This window comes from Pavona decussata, unplaced genomic scaffold (genome assembly GCF_977016875.1).
Source record: "Pavona decussata unplaced genomic scaffold, jaPavDecu1.1 SCAFFOLD_52, whole genome shotgun sequence".
Classification (NCBI taxonomy): Eukaryota; Metazoa; Cnidaria; class Anthozoa; order Scleractinia; family Agariciidae; genus Pavona; species Pavona decussata.
In genome coordinates this window covers 1,875,482-1,892,054 of record NW_028145474.1, presented here as the reverse complement: position 1 = coordinate 1,892,054, position 16,573 = coordinate 1,875,482, and the positions used below count along the sequence as shown (strand labels likewise).

The following is a 16,573-nucleotide window of genomic DNA, read 5'->3' as shown; positions in this document are numbered from 1 at the left end:
GCTCGCCTAGCCGGGTCAACTCCGTCAAGGCGAGACAATCAGAGCATGCACGAGCGCTGTTGGATCGGGCAAAGGGATCAACTTTTTTCTCATATAAACGCTCGCTGAAGTTGACGCGGCTGGGAGGGTGACCCCCTTTCGCGGGACAACTTTTCTCCATAGAAACGGGGCCTTAGACTTTTGTTGTACTATAATTCTACGCGCTATCACGCTTCAAGAAGTACAACCACGTCTTCTGCAAAACACTGCAAAACCTTACTATGACAAGATCAAGATGTAAAGGCCAAGAACAGATTAATCTCATCACTTTTATATCGTCCAGGCGTGATTTGGCGGGAACTGTCAATCAGCTGTCAAAATCTCATCAATCGTAAATTTACGCTAACGTAATGCCTTGTGCAGTAGTTCTTAAGCGAAAGTACGCTTGCGCACTTAAACAATTTACATATTTTCCTTCGAGTAACTTTCAGTGACCGAAATGACTTTCTTCTTCAATTTCCAATGTCATCGCCAAACGATCTGGACAAAACAAAGCGAGGAAATCACTATAAAAATTACAAGGAACATTTTCATCTTTTATAAATGAACATTCTTCGCTAAATACAAGAGAAATCAAACATTAAATGAAATCGCGTAACAACTCTTTACAACAGAAACTTAAAATAGAACACTTTTTGTCCAAATCTTGGTTCCGCCTTTTTCCATAAATTAACTTGCTACGCGCTTACAACCTCGTAGCTTTAATTAAAAAGTACAGTACGTGTTGGTACAACAGATCTGGTACAATAGGTGTTTCCGTTCAGTAATTACTTATAGATTAAAACTCATTAAGGGTAAAATTCAACTGGTACAAATTCAACCTGAAACACGGTGGAATTACACCAAAAACTACCAAAAACGAATAAGCAAGTTTAATATTTCCAGTCATGTTCTGGCAGCAAGATAACTGAAGGTAAAAACTAAAAAAATGTGTCTTGACAAGGCATAAACAATCTATTGTTACTTTTTAAAAACAAATTTGAGCGTAACTATTCAATGGTTAGGTTTCCGAGAAAACACTTTAAAACACTTCAAAACAAGACTTTTGCTTCACATTGAATTGGTACCAGAAGAAAACAACTTTTGATCAGCAGAACTAAAATTATGTCTACAACAAACTATTGCGTTGAAAGATATGACTAACACGGTTTCAACTGTGTCACTGGTAAAGCGCAAGTAAGGGTAATCTAAACAGTTCCAGGAAGTCCGGCTAAGAAGGCAAAGTGCCTCTTGTCGGTGACTTACACTACACAATTTATCTTAATTCTCTTAATAAAATACAAGTACAAACTGAGATAACTACACACTAAAATCAGTGTTATTCAAACCGCAATTTTTGAGAGTAATTATCGGCAATGAAATACCGTTTAACGATTAAAGTATCCGAATAAGGACCAAATTTAATAAAAACAACGTTGAAACGTTTACTTTAAAAAGAGTCTATTTTTATTGTAGCCTTTCAAAAAGACCATTGTATTTGCACATATTTCATTTTACAAATCATTGAGCTAAGCACACGTTACGTTGAGGAAATCTTTTAAAAACAGCGATTTTCAAGTTAGCAGTGACATACATGTTTCCTCTAATGATTAGATAAGATTTGCCAACTCTATTTTTGACCTATAGTTGCTGTTCTATGATTTCACGGCTTTATTGTTTGTCTAAAGGAATTAGCCGTTTATTGAAGCTTAACGCCAGAAAAACTCGCCGACTCAAAGCTCTTCATGCCAAGAGGCAGGTTCTATCTTCCCCCACGGTAGCAGCAGAAAGGCAACCCTTACTGTCCGCCACTTCTACCTTTTGCAACATGGAAAAAGCAACAGGAAAAATTGCTGGAACTTTGGATGATCTGAGCGGTGGATCTGACAAAGCAAAACAGATGCAGCAAAAATGAGAATTGACAGTTTTGATTTTGATTTGTATAAAAAGCACCGGGCTCTAACACCAGCTGCAGCCAAGAGCACTCTTGAGCTAACTGCACACCATTTTTTCTCTACCATGTGTTGCCTTCTTTGGACTTGGTGGCCGTCTAATTAAACTGGCCTTGCTTGTTTACTATTTTCCCTCTTCTTTGTATGTGTGAATTCCCCGAGGGGGTAGGTGGGGGAAGTACTCCTTATAATGGCCTAAACAGGGAGGCCTTACCCGAAAGAGGTATCTTTTTTAGGCTGGAGGTTGGGATTTTACAAGGTTAAGTATCGAAAAGGATAGAGAATAGACTGTTCACAGTCCCCCTATTTTTCCGGGAGATTCTTGAGACCGGTACGCTTCGATGGAACCGCCGCCATCTTGGTTTGTACAAGCGAGCGAGATCTGGGGAGAGTGTCTAAACTACCGAGGGGAGCGGAAGTTTAGACACTCTCCCCAGATCGCGCTCGCTTATACAAACCAAGATGGCGGCAGCTCCATCGAAGCGTACCGGTCTCGAGAGAATTCCACGGAAAAATAGGGGGACTGTGAACAGTCTAGATAGAGAGAGACAGAGCTGAAAACAACTGCAAGACGCCAAAGCTCTCGAAAGCGAGAGACAACAATGATCAACTTTTTAAAGACGCGGATTTGTTAGACTCTCATATACGTGATAAACGAACAGCCTGCAATCTCACTGCCAGTGGATTACTAGAAACCATCACGAAAAAACCGACCTCTACATCCTTTATAGAACAGAAATCCTACTCGAAATCCTAACTCGGAAGTTAGTTTGTCTCAACTAAAACTAAAAACAATCTTTAGACAAAGTGCACGGCTGGATTGATGAACGTTAACACCGCTTTTGGCAAAAGCGGAAATCACTCACCGCCGAGAGCGCTTGATCTTTACAAATCTCGGGTCGTGATAGACCGTAAAAAGAGCAAATGTTAGTCCATAACTAAACGTGTGACCAGGTGACTGTTGTTGGTTCAAGTTAATGTCCTGAAGCACCCGATTATCAAGTCTCGGGCTCGATTTTCTCCGGTACAAGGTCTCGAGCTCGTATTTTCGAAAATTGTTTGGTCTCGGTCTCGGCGATTCTCGGATTTTACCATTCGCTACTCCTAATTTTGGCCGCGAAGGGTACAGATTCTATTCTGTGTTATCCTGGGTGTCCTGTGGATGCAACAAGATGGCGCTTGAGTTGATTAGGCAGGTAATACTTCATCACCGTCCGTTTTCTCAGTCGTGGCAATGGGATCTCTGCTTCAGGTGTACGCAGCTACAAGTCTTAATTACCCTAGGAAATCTATGAATACTAACGGTTGTCGTATATCTTTCCAGGGAATCACAGTGGTTAAATTAATGATAAAAGAAGCAGAGACCGATACAACGTAGAATTACGGTTTAAAGGTTACTATATTTCGGCTGGCCAAACCAGCCTTCTTCAGGTACAATGAAAATTTGCATTAGAATTAACATACGCTTATATAGCTGACAAATGTTTGCGAAATAGCGGAACTACGTTAAACTAAATTGATTAACAGTATAAAATATGAAGCGAATGAAATAATAGTAACGAAAGATAAAAAATATTAAAGCGAAAAGAGCTGGTAAATTTCTTCGCGAATATCGGAAGCCATGTGGAAAAAGTGTTCTGCCTTTTGAGATTAAAAAGGCTGATTGAGTCCCGGTTAGAGTAGACTTTTTCTATGGGGATTAATTGCATGTCGTTAGCGGTGTGGTTAGGAGCGGTTAAGCTAATGGCTCTAGTGATCGATCAGTATTATTAAAACGAAAATTGTTGCAAACCTGAAAGTTTTTTTTTTTTTTCGCTTACCACAAGTACATCATTATATAAAAAGGAAAAACAACCAAAAGACATAAGAAGAAGAAGAAAAAAAGAGAGAAAAATTAAAGTTGGACCCTGACTCGAACTTGGCTCGTGACTCGAGCTTGACTCGCGCTACGAGTAAACTCAGACAAATGTATGAAAATGTCAAAACGCAGTAAAACGCTTTCTAGCACAGCTACATTCCTCAGTTATTTTTTGTAAAATCCTTTGCATAGTGCCTAATGATTCCAATTCGTGCAGTTTTCCGAAGCGACGTTTTATGAAAATTATTTGACATCGGATTTCCATACAAACACTGTTATTACAAGACGTCTTTGCCTACTCGTCAAAATGGCGTCGAAAACCGTGATAACGCCTATTCGATACTGCAAATGCGATATTAGAAATCTATCGTGTAATCGCCAAGTTATCGATACAGTACAGCGAAGCCATGGAAACGTGTGTACTTCCTACATAAACAGTGGAAAGGCTGACAGATAATAAAGCCTAGTTAAACAGTACATTTTTCGCTAGTATCTGATTACTTTTCACATTACCTTTTTTATCAGTTGTTACGGAATGCTTCTTCACAGCTTTAAGTGAGGTTTCATCCAGGTGCACGATCTGTGCAAACAAATATGGAATGTCAGGGGCACTCAACAAGAACATTAAAGCGAAAAACACTTACATGTAAGAGCTATACTGACAACAAACTGAATATCAAAAATTCCACAACAGATGGCAAATTTCACATTTAATTTTGTTTCACCTAAATTTCCCCCACAATTTATAGTTCCGCTGCTCTTTCGTTTTTCTAAAAATTAGAGAAGTTGAATTTACGGCTACACGCCCGCTTCGGCCCCCAGGAAAAACGGGGAAATCGTGTATCTTTAACATCTTTAGCGAGCTCGTACACGACAACGAGAACTATTCCCGTAATTCTATCCCGGCTGCAGTCAAATCTTTTTATCATCTCTCCTTAAGTGTAAAAATGAAGTGAAAAGTCGTATTTTTAAATAAATGTGCTAATTCACTGAGTTAAAGATAGGGAACTTCGAGGGTTAGATTTCGAATTGAAATTAGGGTCAATTTCAGAGGTTTATATCTGTCCTAGCATTGTTTTCTGGAGCAAACTTATAGGCGAAGTCTAAGCTTAATCCTTCCTTTTCACTCCCCCAAAGTGTATCCAGAGTAAAAAGTGCGCAGGGTATTTTGACATGGCTCACTGTCACGATTTAACTGTGACGATGACACAAATGCAAATAAAAAAACCAGTCAACTAAAGTTAACGTTTTTTGTCCTCGACGACAAATCTCGAACGCAGAAATTTAAAAATTTAAGTTTCTTTACGACAACAACAACAACAACAACAACAGTTTATTCAGTATTTCCATATGTATACATGGCATTACCGACTTAACAGAGCTATATAATATAAAATTATATTTTGTATTTGAATAATTAAATTAACATTGATTGTCGTATTAACATTGAGTCATAAATATAAGCAGCGATTGTCATACAGACAAAAGGATCAACGTTGTTAAAAAGAAACAAAATTTTTGAATTATTGTCTGGATCATTATAATGCCACGTCATTATTAAATCATTACAATGCCACGTCATTATTAAAACACAACAACAATGTATTCACATACCGCACAGACAGGTCTATTAAATTTATCGAAAATTGAAAAAGAGCTTTGTACCCTACGTGCTTTTATTAGTGTTCTTTTATCCAGTCAATGGCAGACGGCTTAAGTTATATCCTGTGTTCCCAGATCGTTTGGTGGTCTTTTAAAGACATATTTTATTAAGCCAATGCAGTCACATTCTCAGAATTTTCAAGCTGTCGTTGGTTTTACGAAAAGGCTAGCTGGTGGTAACTCGTAATTTTATCGAGGTATTCGTCTGTCCGAAAACGAAAGGAATTTGTTTTCCAGTTAGCAAAATTTTGGGCCGACAAAAGATTTTCTTCAAAACTACATCCGAATGTCTGAGGCGAAATAGCTCTCCGTCGTTTCCGAACAGATATCCACCAAAATCGTGAACTGTTGGATGGCCCTAGATTTTTCAAAACATCCCGCACGACTCTCAATTGCAGAGAATTCGACAAGTTTCGATTTATTTGACCATCTTTGAATAGTTATCAAGTTAGTGTAGAATACCTCTTTAACTGAACGAGTTGTTAAGAATATGTGTATCTTATCCTTCGACAAGTGCTTTAAAACTGTCCCCGAGCTCTCTCTTATCCCACCCTGCATGGAATTGCAAAAAAAACTTCGATGAAATAGAGTAAGGTTGATTATAATAACCCACATGTACCTCGCCTGTTGCAGACATCTTGGATAAGGATATGGCGAAAACTGACTAATGTCCTTGTTTGGAGGCTGGATGTTATTTAAAACAAAACCAGGAAAAATCGACACCCTCACTTGTGAAGAATTAAGAATTCTATGAGCAAACAACTGATTGGAATGACATGTTATGTTCATCGAATTCGGTGTTGTTTATCACCTGATGGGACTTGTGTTAATCTTGTGATTAAACAAAGATACAACTGTGTTATGTAACTTCAGTGAGAGGTTTAACATTTCAATGACTGAATATAGTTTTAATGGTGACGATCTGCTAACTGTGTAACGAAACATACACATGGATTTCAAATATGTGGGTTTTACATATTATACGTTTATTTCTTCACCTCTACGCCGGAGCATATTACGAATTCAATCCACAATTCACTTCCACGGCTAGTTTGAATCTGCGAGCTCCAGCTCAGTACAGGCTGGCGCCCTAACCAATTGGGAACGTCTACTCAGTTGATGTTTACCTAACTAAAAGAGAAATTCTCGTAAAAAATTTGGACTGAAATATTTTAGGCAGATTTAGGAACATAGGATAGTGATAAAATACTTTTTTACAGAGATAAAGAAGGAGGGTATGTTCTGCCTAGCTTAAATCTGTTACCAAAAGTTCATTAATTAACAGAAAATTGAACAGGAGTTGAAGGGAACACCAATTTAAGTAACTGAACACAGCTGGCCTCACGATTCATCCAAAAAGAATTGAAAAATATAATTGGGATCAGTTTAAGTGTTATTTGAGAGATAGTGGGATAACTGTGACATTGTTTATTGGTTTCTTCATTAAAAATAGTCCCTGTGGAATTTTTATGGGAGTAATGCTTCAAAAGCTGGTTTGTCTAAAGTGGGCGTATTCAATATGCCGAAAATCTCTCATTTGGCTGCATGTTCCGGCCCGTCCGTGCCATGCCAACGCAATGTTTAGCATAACACTGTTGTCTATCAGTTGTTTATCATATGATGACGTGTTCCTACGTTATCTGTGATCCGTGAATATAAATATATGAAACATGCATAAATGAAATACCGTTTAATTATTAAAGTATCCGAATAAGAAACAAATTTAATAAAAACAATGTTGAAACTTTTACTTTAAAATGAGTCTATTTTTATTGTAGTCTTTCAAATAGACCATTGTATTTGCACATATTTCTTTCTACAAAATCATTGAGCTAAGCACCCGTTACGTTGAGGAAATCTTTTAAAAACAGCGGTTTTCAAGTGAGCAGTGACAGACATGTTTTCTCTAATGATTAGATAAGATTTGCCAACCCTATTTTTGACCTATAGTTTCTGTTCTATGATTTGACCGCTTTATTGTTTGTCTAAAGGAATTAGCCGTTTATTGAAGCTTAACGCCGAAAAAACTCGCCGACTCAAAGCTCTTCATGTTGACAAGAGGCTGGTTCTATCTTCCCAAAAGGTAGCAGCAGAAAGGCAACCCTTACTGTCCGCCACTTCTACCTTTTCCAACATGGAAAAAGCAACAGGAAAAATTGCTGGAACTTTGGATGATCTGAGCGGTGGATCTGACAAAGCAAAACAGATGTAGCGAAAATGAGAATTGACAGTTTTGATTTTGATTTGTATAAAAAGCACCGGGCTCTAACACCAGCAGCAGCCAAGAACACTCTTGAGCTTACTGCACACCATTTTTCTCTACCATGTGTTGCCTTCTTTGGACTTGGTGGCCGTCTAATTAAACTGGCCTTGTTTGTTTACTATTTTCCCTTTTCTTTATATGTGTTAATTGCCCGAGGGGGTAGGCGGGGGAAGTACTCCCTATAACGGTCTAAACAGGGAGGCCTCACCCAGAACAGGTATCTTTTTTAGGTTGGAGGTTGGGATTTTACAAGGTTAAGTATAGAAAAGGATAGAGAAAACTGTGATTTACTTGAGATATTTAAAAGGGCCTTCACAGATATCTCGTACTGATCCAACGAAATGAGTTGCGGTTTCAACTGTATGCATGTGAACGTGGTACCATTTTCTGTGGCAGGCCAGATGAAAGGGTTACCTTTTCTGTCAAAAATTGTATATATAATAAGGTAACGGTTTGGACCTTGGGGTCGAGCCTCCCCGTGTAAAACGTTGTTGTATACCCCCTTCTCCACTCAGTTCCCGAGTTATTTAATTAACTGTATATCTCTGAAAGCGACTATCGTTGAAAGATTCTAAATGATATATAAAAAAAACATTCCCGAAAAATACACACATTTTTTAATTTGAATTCGAAAGACATGTTTCGGATACAACCGTATCATCATCAGTTTCAGGATGTTGAATGGGAGCGACCCTCACTCAACAAACAGCTAACTTATCTGTAAAAATCAAACAAAGTGGGAAATGAAATTTTTTACCCCCACACAAATTTGGTATGCAAAGAGATATTCAAGGGGAATGTCCCAAAACGCCCTTGACGTCGTCGCTTCATTGCTACACATCAGATATTTGTTGGCACCACAAACTCCAATTTTGAACTCAGAAGCATCAGTGAAAAGTGCCAAATGTAAAACACCATTTCTTCAGTCTGTTAATACACTACAACTTAAAACTTATAACAAAGTTAAAACAGTTATTCGACTTTTCAAAAATATGTAGTAGACAGTGTGTCAGCCATTTTGGTTGATGGGCAAAACAGACAACATATTTTCTTGAATTTCTCTAAAGGTACATCAGTTCTAGAAATGAAAATATATTGCTAGCTTACAGTAGACATTGTAATTGCTACATCTGTAAAAAATTCTGCGGGGCATACTTATTTTATTTGTAGGGAAAACGAGAAAAAAGGCTAAAAAAATTTAGATTTCCCGTATTTTGACATAATAACTGAACGTGTTGATTCGCCAGTAAAACGTTAAAAAACAGAAACGGCCTTGAATTTAAGAAAATATTACGTACTGATTAAATTTCTGATGAATCCATCTTTTAATGACTGTTACTTTTATAACAACTTCAAGCAAAGTAAAGCTTACTTTATGGTTTTATCCAATTTTGCACGTTTTGACATAAGTTGAAGGAGTCCTTGCTTACTACAAATCATTCCAATTGTACAAATTTAAAATTCCTGACTTCTGAACATTTTCTTGCTGTTTTCAAGGTGTGTACTTTTCTCAAATGTTTAATATATCTCATATTATCTAGATATAATAGTCACAATTGAAGACAACCAGTGTTTTCTTTAAAGCCTATATTTCGGCTGCATTGAACAGCCTTCATCATCTAGAGATATATAAATAAATAAACATTTAGACCCTCAAAGGGTTTTTGACCTAATCAAAGGCTCCTGTGAGCCAACTCGTGAATGAAGAAGGAAATAATGGCAATGGAAATATTGTGACCAGGGAATATGTCAAGCCTGGTGAATAAATGAGAATGATGTATTTATAATGGTAATTGAACTAAGTGGAGTGCAATTTGGTCTGAAATCATACGTGTGATTTCAAAATTGAACGAGCGCGCAGCGCGAGTTTGATTTGAAATCGCAAGTATGATTTCAGACCAAAATTGCGCGACGCAAAGTTCAATTACCACTTTATTACACCTATTTTGAAATCAGAGCTTTATTGTCAATATTAATATTCTATCTATGTTACTTTATTTTTATTTTGATGGGCTAATTAAGAAAGGGTGCGATTTGGAGCAAAAACTGGTGCAATTTGGGAATAAATCGCACTGTTGAGAGCCAATCAGATTGCAAGGATCACCAGTGATTTCAAAATGGGTGTAATAAATCAGTAAATGACACAGGCATACTCGGAAAAAGTCCGAGAGCTCCTATCAGGCTTCGAACCTAAGACCTTCCGATTACTAGTTAGGATGCTCTACCACTGAGCTACAGGAATCTGGTGGGAGCTAGGGACATTAAACTAAGTTCATGAGACAAACATCCTGTGTACTGCTAGGATTTGAATGTCAATATGTGGCATATGCGCAATGGAAATAAGGTGATGGAATATGTTAAGCCTGATAAATAAATATGAATGATGTATTAATCAGTAAATGAGACAGGCATACTCGGAAAAAAATCCAAGTGCTCAGGAAGCTTCAGGAGTATCAGGAGTCGAACCTAGTCCAGATGCTCTACCACTGAGCTAGTTACTGATAAAGGGTTGACTGCTCTCAGAACTTTTATTGGCAACTGACGAGATTCATTTAGAATCGAAACTGTAGTCTTGCCTCAGAAACAACACTAAACCACTTGTCAGAAGAAATCGCTCAAGCATCCTAGAGACTCGCATGACAGTTACCGAGTATCCTAGCTTTGAATATTTGCCGGATGCGAGCTAACGCACAAAACAATGGAGATACACGTCAGCTCTAAGAACATAATACATAAGTCTTTCAGTCAAGAAGCAACAGAGATGAAAACAACTGCACGAGGCACAAGCCCTCGAAAGCGAGAGACAACAATGATCAACTTTCTAAAGACGTGGATCTGTTAGACTCTCATATACGTAATAAACGAACAGCCTGCAATCTCACTGCCAGCGGATTACCAGAAACCATCACGAAAAAACCGACCTCTACATCCTTTATCCAACTCGAAATACCAACTTAGAAGATAATTTGACTAGTTTGTCTCAACTAAAACTAGAAACAATCTTAAAACAAAGTGCACGGCTGGATTGATGAACGTTAATACCGCTGATGCCAAAAGCGGAAATCAGAGAGCGCTTGATCTTTACAAATCTCGGGTCGTGATAGACCGTAAAAAAGAGCAAATGTTAGTCCATGACTAATCGTGTGACAAGGTGATTGTTGTTGGTTCAAGTTAATGACTTGAAGCACTCGATTATCAAGTCTCGGGCTCGATTTTCTCCGGTACAGGGTCTCGAGCTCGTATTTTCGAAAATTGTTTGGTCTCGGTCACGGCGATTCTCGGATTTTACCATTCGCTACTCCTCATTTTGGCCGCGAAGGGTACAGGTTCTATCTGGGTGTCCTGTGGATGCAACAAGATGGCGCTTGAGTCGATTAGGCAGGTAATACTTCATCACCGTCCGTTTTCTCAGTCGTGGAAATGGGATCTCTGCTTCAGGTGTATGCAGCTACAGGCCTTCAATACCTTAGGAAATCTATGAACACTAACGGTTGTCGTATATCTTTCCAGGGAATCACAGTGGTTAAATTAATGGCTCTAGTGATCGATATTATTATTAAAACGAGAAATGTTGCAAACCTGAAATTTTTTTTTTTTTTTTAGCTTACCACAAGTACATCACTATATAAAAGAGAAAAACAACCAGAAGACACAAGAAGAAGAAGAAAAAGAAGAAGAAGAAGAAGAAGAAGAAGAAGAAGAAGAAGAAGAAGAAGAAGAAGAAGAAGAAGAAGAAGAAGAAAAAGAAGAAGAAGAAAAAGAAGAAGAAGAAGAAGAAGAAGAAGAAGAAGAAGAAGAAGAAGAAGAAGAAGAAGAAGAAGAAGAAGGAAAAAAAAGAGAGAGAAAAATTAAAGTTGGACCCTGACTCGAACTCGAGCTTGACTCGCGCTACGAGTAAACTCAGACAAATGTATGGAAATGTCAAAACGCAACTAAATGCTTTCTAGCACAGCTACATTCCTCAAGGTTCATTTCAAGGTTCATTTATTTCACACTTTTTACACAACATAAACATAGAAAGTAAAGTATTACAACAGATAATTACAAGATAAAAATAAATACTTATACAGTACAAATTATAAAATGTGTGTGGTGGTCAATGTAGCAAAGGCTTTCTAGTTGACCACCACCTACTTTAAAGTAAACAAGGAAATGACACTGAGCTTTATTGAATATCAGAAGATGTAGGAGATGTTTATAGAGCTTAGGATTAATGTACAGATATTTTCTGTAAAATCCTTTGCATAGTGCCTAAAGTTTCCCATTCATGAAGTTTTCTGAAGCGATGTTTTATGAAGATTATTTGACATCGGATTTCCATACAAACACTGTTATTACAAGAATTCTTTGCCTACTCGTCAAAATGGCGTTTAAAACCGTGCTAACGCCTATTCGATACTGCAAATGCGATATTAGAAATCTATCGTGAAATCGCTAAGTTATCGATACAGTACAGCGAAGCCATGGAAACTTGTGTGCTTCCTACAGAAACAGTGGAAAGGCTGACAGATAATAAAGAGTTAAACAGTACATTTTTCGTTAGTATCTGACCACTTTTCACATTACCTTTTTTATCAGTTGTTTCGGAATGCTCCTTCGCAGCTAGAAGTGAGGTTTCATCCAGGTGCACGATCTGTGCAAACAAATATGGAATGTCAGGGGCACTCAACAAGAAAATTAAAGCGAAAAACACTTACATGTAAGAGCCATACTGACAGCAAATATCAAAAATTCCACAACAGATGGCAAATTTCACATTTAATTTTGTTTCACCTAAATGTCCCCCACAATTTATAGTTCCGCTGCTCTTTCGTTTTTCTAAAAATTAGAGAAGTTGAATTTACGGCTACACCCCCGCCTCGGGCAATTTTTTTTTTACGCCCACTTCAAGATGGCGGACAGTTACCGTGACAGAGTGGTAACTAGCAAGTCAACTAGAGTGACACAACATTACTTCCGGTAAATTCGCAATCGCTTTCGCGTGTTTCCACGGCTTCTCAAGACGTTGTTTTTACCTGTTTTTACACTGAGACACGAGACATCATTAGCAAAATGTAACTTTAATGAGCTGAGATCAATTAAAGTGCGGATAACCTTGTGAAGAATACTTCCCAAATCCCCTCCGAACATTTTTATAGTCTGTAGCGTATCGAGCTCCTTTCGACGGCTAACCCAACCTCTACTACCTTTAAAAAATATGTCTCGTACTTTTATAGAGTCACCATTCCTTGAGTACAGTTCAAAGCTCAGAAGACATTTTTCTGGTGGGCGTAACACGAAATCGGTTTTCATTTTACGCCCACTTTTTGGGCCCACGGAAACTAACGAGGAAACTGGGCATGAAAAAAGTGCGCTCGTTCGTTGGGAAGCTGGTAACTAAGAGATATGTAAGTTTTGGCGGCAAAATTGTTTTTATACGCGGTAATTTGTCACACTCGTGGAAAATTCGTCTATTTCTCTGTTTACACTAGTTTTCTGTGCGATCGATTGGACATGGCGTTATCAGGACTCATAAACATTGGAAACACCTGTTTTGTTAACTCAGTTAACAAAAACTTGTCAACTCAGTTGACAAGTGAGTGTCAGTTAAACCTATACCTTACACAGCTAGACATAAAACATGATTAAACCAATACTTCATAGAGTAATGATACACTTCCACTAAAGGCTGGTGGTCTATTTTTAGTGGTGCCTCTCACTTCCATGAAGAAATTGGAGGAGAGCTAACCAGTACAGGTTTCCATACATGCAATTATTAAAATAATACAAAAATAACAAATAATAAAAAAAAAATAACAAATGAATAGATTAATGTCACAAATGTGAATCATGGCTGCCCCTAATGACTTTCCAGCACCATGTTATAACCAACTGGCAGGATGCTGACCAATGAAGGCTATTTACAAACTGTAGAGTAGTTGAATTTGAGACTATGGAAGAAAAATCCAGTCGGAGTGGCAGGGTGGAAGATTTGACCCCTAGCGGCCTAACTAATAGGCCACGCCTAGTGATTAGTAGGCTTCCCATTGAGAAGTATTCTAGTTACTATAACAAACAAAAATAATAGTGCCCATGTTTGCATGAGGTATGTGACAGTAGTAATTTTGCACAGATAAACAAAGTCAATATCTCCAAATATGCTATTTTATTCTCCACTTCAGTAAAGTGTACAATGTGCCGACATGTCAGCAGAAGAGCAATCACAGTATTGACATACAGGTACATGTAACAGTTAACTTGCAATTTTCAATAACAGATGGAATCTGAAATACAAAATACCACATGAGCAGATGGTTGCGTTTTTTCCTGCCATCAATCAAACAAAGTGGATCAAAATCCACCAATCACCGTGCACGAACGTGACCTTTTGATCCTGTTACTTTGTTTCTAAAGCTTCCAGTGCGGTCATTGACGGTAGCGAAAAATGCAACTGTCGGCAGTGATTTCAATTTCAGATTTTGCATGTTATAGCAAAGCACAGTAATCAACAATGATGGGCTATGCATTAAGGATTTGTGTCAATCATCAAGAATTTTGGTCATATTTATGCAAACAGTTACTACATTTTAATTAATATTAACAATTTATTCAATTTTCTTATTTACAGTTCCCCGTTTCCTATCATGGCCTCTTAACCATCACCATACATAGTCAAGTGGAATTATCTTTCCTTATTATAAAATAGGGGTCCTCCCAATCACTGGTTGAAGCACTCGATAATACACAGACAGAAATTCTTGATGGGGACAATCGATGCTTCTGCGTAAGGTTAGGAAGTCATGAATTTGCAATATGTCTCACAGAGATCATATTGGATTGTGTTTGCATGTGCCCACAATACCTATTGTGCTTGGTGTTGTACACAGTGTAATGAGCTGACCAGGGCTGAGAAAGACCAATTTGTTAGTAAATGGCCCAAAGTCCTCACATTCCATTTAAAAAGGTAGGTTTATTTCGAGGAATTGATTTTGAAAGTTACATAATTTGGTGGAGATTTTTGTCTTAGCTTCTTGTATTTAATACCTGAACTCTAAAGACAAGGGATCCTTTTTTCCCTAATATTCGCAACAATATATTGCAGATTTGAGAGAACAGGAAATAACAAATTGAGGATATACCCTGCATGGTTTGACTGCTTACTACTGAATGAGCCATCAAAGGTATAATTATTTTTGATACAATAAGAAAGTAAAATATAATTTTGCTAGAAAAGCTGTAAGCAGTGACATACCCTAATTATTGTCTGTACTATTATTACCTGTATATAGCTTTATTTTAAGAATATTAGTATTATTAAAGTTGAACCTCCACCAATGCACAGCTCCCGTAAGTGGACACCTCTCAAAAGCAGACACCTATGCTTGGTCCCAAAGGTGTCCGCTTATGGGAAGTGTTCACTTATGGGAAGTTTGATTGTAGTTATTTTGATCTCTACAAACAAAAAGGAAAAGTGATGAAATAGTCCACTTAGCTTGAAAGAAATACTCTCTTGTATTTATTTTGGTTGGTTGTTTAACTGTAACTCTATAGAAAAGATGTATAAATTCATACTTTCCTTGTTTCCATGGTAACATTTGTGAAAGTTTTGGGATAACCTGAAACAGGCCACTAGCTGATGAAACACTCGCCTTCTGCTCATGTTTCCCACAACTTCCACTTGTCATATCCATCACCATTTATGGAAATTGATTCAGGTTAGAATTAACAACATTACAGTCTGCAGGCTCCCTGACAGTGACCACCTCTTTTAACCAACCACTTTTCCTGACATTAAATAGGAGGTTGCCCATACCAGTATTTGAGAGGTTCCACTGTATTACCATTTAAATGCTTATCTAAGAAAGGGAACACAACTATAGAAATAGTTAAGATTATGCCTTCTCTAATTGTTTATACCATAATTTTTTGTTTACATAGAACAGCAATATGTACGAGTTGCAAAGTGTTGTAGTACATAGTGGTACTAAGTGCAAATGTGGCCACCATTATAGCTACTGCAAGGTGGACCAGAGGTGGTTCTGTATGAATGATGAAGTGGTATGTCAAAGCCAGATAAATACATACAGTTTCTTTAATCCTCCACAAGGTTAATACAAGTACAGTATCAAACCTTGATGTACTTTAACATTTTTTTTGCAGGTTTCTTGTGTATCAGATAATGAAGCTCTTGGCTTGGGCAAGAGGCTTATCTTCTTTTTTACGTCCTTCAAAATAATCATGATACAAAAGAGGTTAGCCTTTATTTAAAAGGAGGGATCCCAGCCTAAAAAGATGTGCGTGTGTGTAGGGCCTGAGGGGTTGGGCGGGGGGGGCATCGGTACAATTTAGGGACAGGACAATCAATAATTTTGCCAACAATAGAACAAGCCCAATATCCTGCCATCTTGACCCAAGCTTGGCCAATAAAAGATTTATTATTATATGGCTTTACTATTGATTCTGCATGCATGGGTGCATTGGTAACAGGTAATTCTAAGTGGGCAAGATGGCTCCATCTTGATCACACGAGTATCCAATCAGAGCACAGGATTCACTTCATCTTGCAAGCGATGCAATAAAATTACAAATTATACAGTTATATAGTTATTGTGGATTCCAAGCAGGGGTGACAAGTTACAAACAAGATCAGAATAACAGCCAGCATTACTGAATTACTTTGTTAGTTATTAGCAGGCAGACGGTACGTGTACACCAGAAAACTGTGTAAGAGGAAGCAACTCAAAATGTAGTCTGTTTCAATGGACAATCTGCTTGACCCCAATGTTCACTAGATTTAACCACACCATCACTAGACCCAACAGACATTACAGAAAACAGCAG

At 37.8% G+C, this 16,573-nt stretch overlaps 1 protein-coding gene and 2 long non-coding RNA genes across 8 annotated transcripts in view; 1 reads left to right on the top strand and 2 right to left on the bottom strand.

Moving 5' to 3' along the window:
- Positions 1 to 1,462: 1,462 nt before the first annotated feature.
- Positions 1,463 to 6,259, bottom strand: LOC146480868 (uncharacterized). Of its 2 annotated transcripts, none has more exons than XR_014864644.1 (3): positions 6,110 to 6,259; positions 4,342 to 4,408; positions 1,463 to 1,901 (listed from the first exon to the last, which is right to left on the bottom strand). It is a non-coding gene; the product is annotated as an uncharacterized LOC146480868 (long non-coding RNA). The 2 variants fall into 2 exon arrangements; XR_014864643.1 differs by having other exon boundaries at positions 6,104 to 6,142.
- Positions 6,260 to 7,226: 967 nt separating this feature from the next.
- The window catches only part of LOC146480863 (uncharacterized), a 69,598-nt gene continuing 60,251 nt past the window's right edge, over positions 7,227 to 16,573 (bottom strand). For 4 of the 5 annotated variants that reach the window (XR_014864639.1, XR_014864628.1, XR_014864642.1 and 1 more), the window contains one exon: positions 7,227 to 7,679. This is a non-coding gene — a long non-coding RNA (uncharacterized LOC146480863). Of the gene's footprint in view, positions 7,680 to 12,319; positions 12,387 to 16,573 lie in introns of all 5 variants that reach the window. The other variant, XR_014864634.1, reaches the window with a different exon arrangement.
- On the top strand, positions 12,645 to 16,243 carry LOC146480867 (ubiquitin carboxyl-terminal hydrolase 3-like). Its single transcript, XM_085109059.1, has 6 exons — positions 12,645 to 12,712; positions 13,915 to 13,972; positions 14,620 to 14,696; positions 14,835 to 14,913; positions 15,671 to 15,790; positions 15,893 to 16,243. The coding sequence occupies exons 1-6, from the start codon at positions 12,645 to 12,647 to the stop codon at positions 15,998 to 16,000; spliced, it is 510 nt and encodes a 169-aa protein (XP_084965185.1). The 3' UTR covers positions 16,001 to 16,243.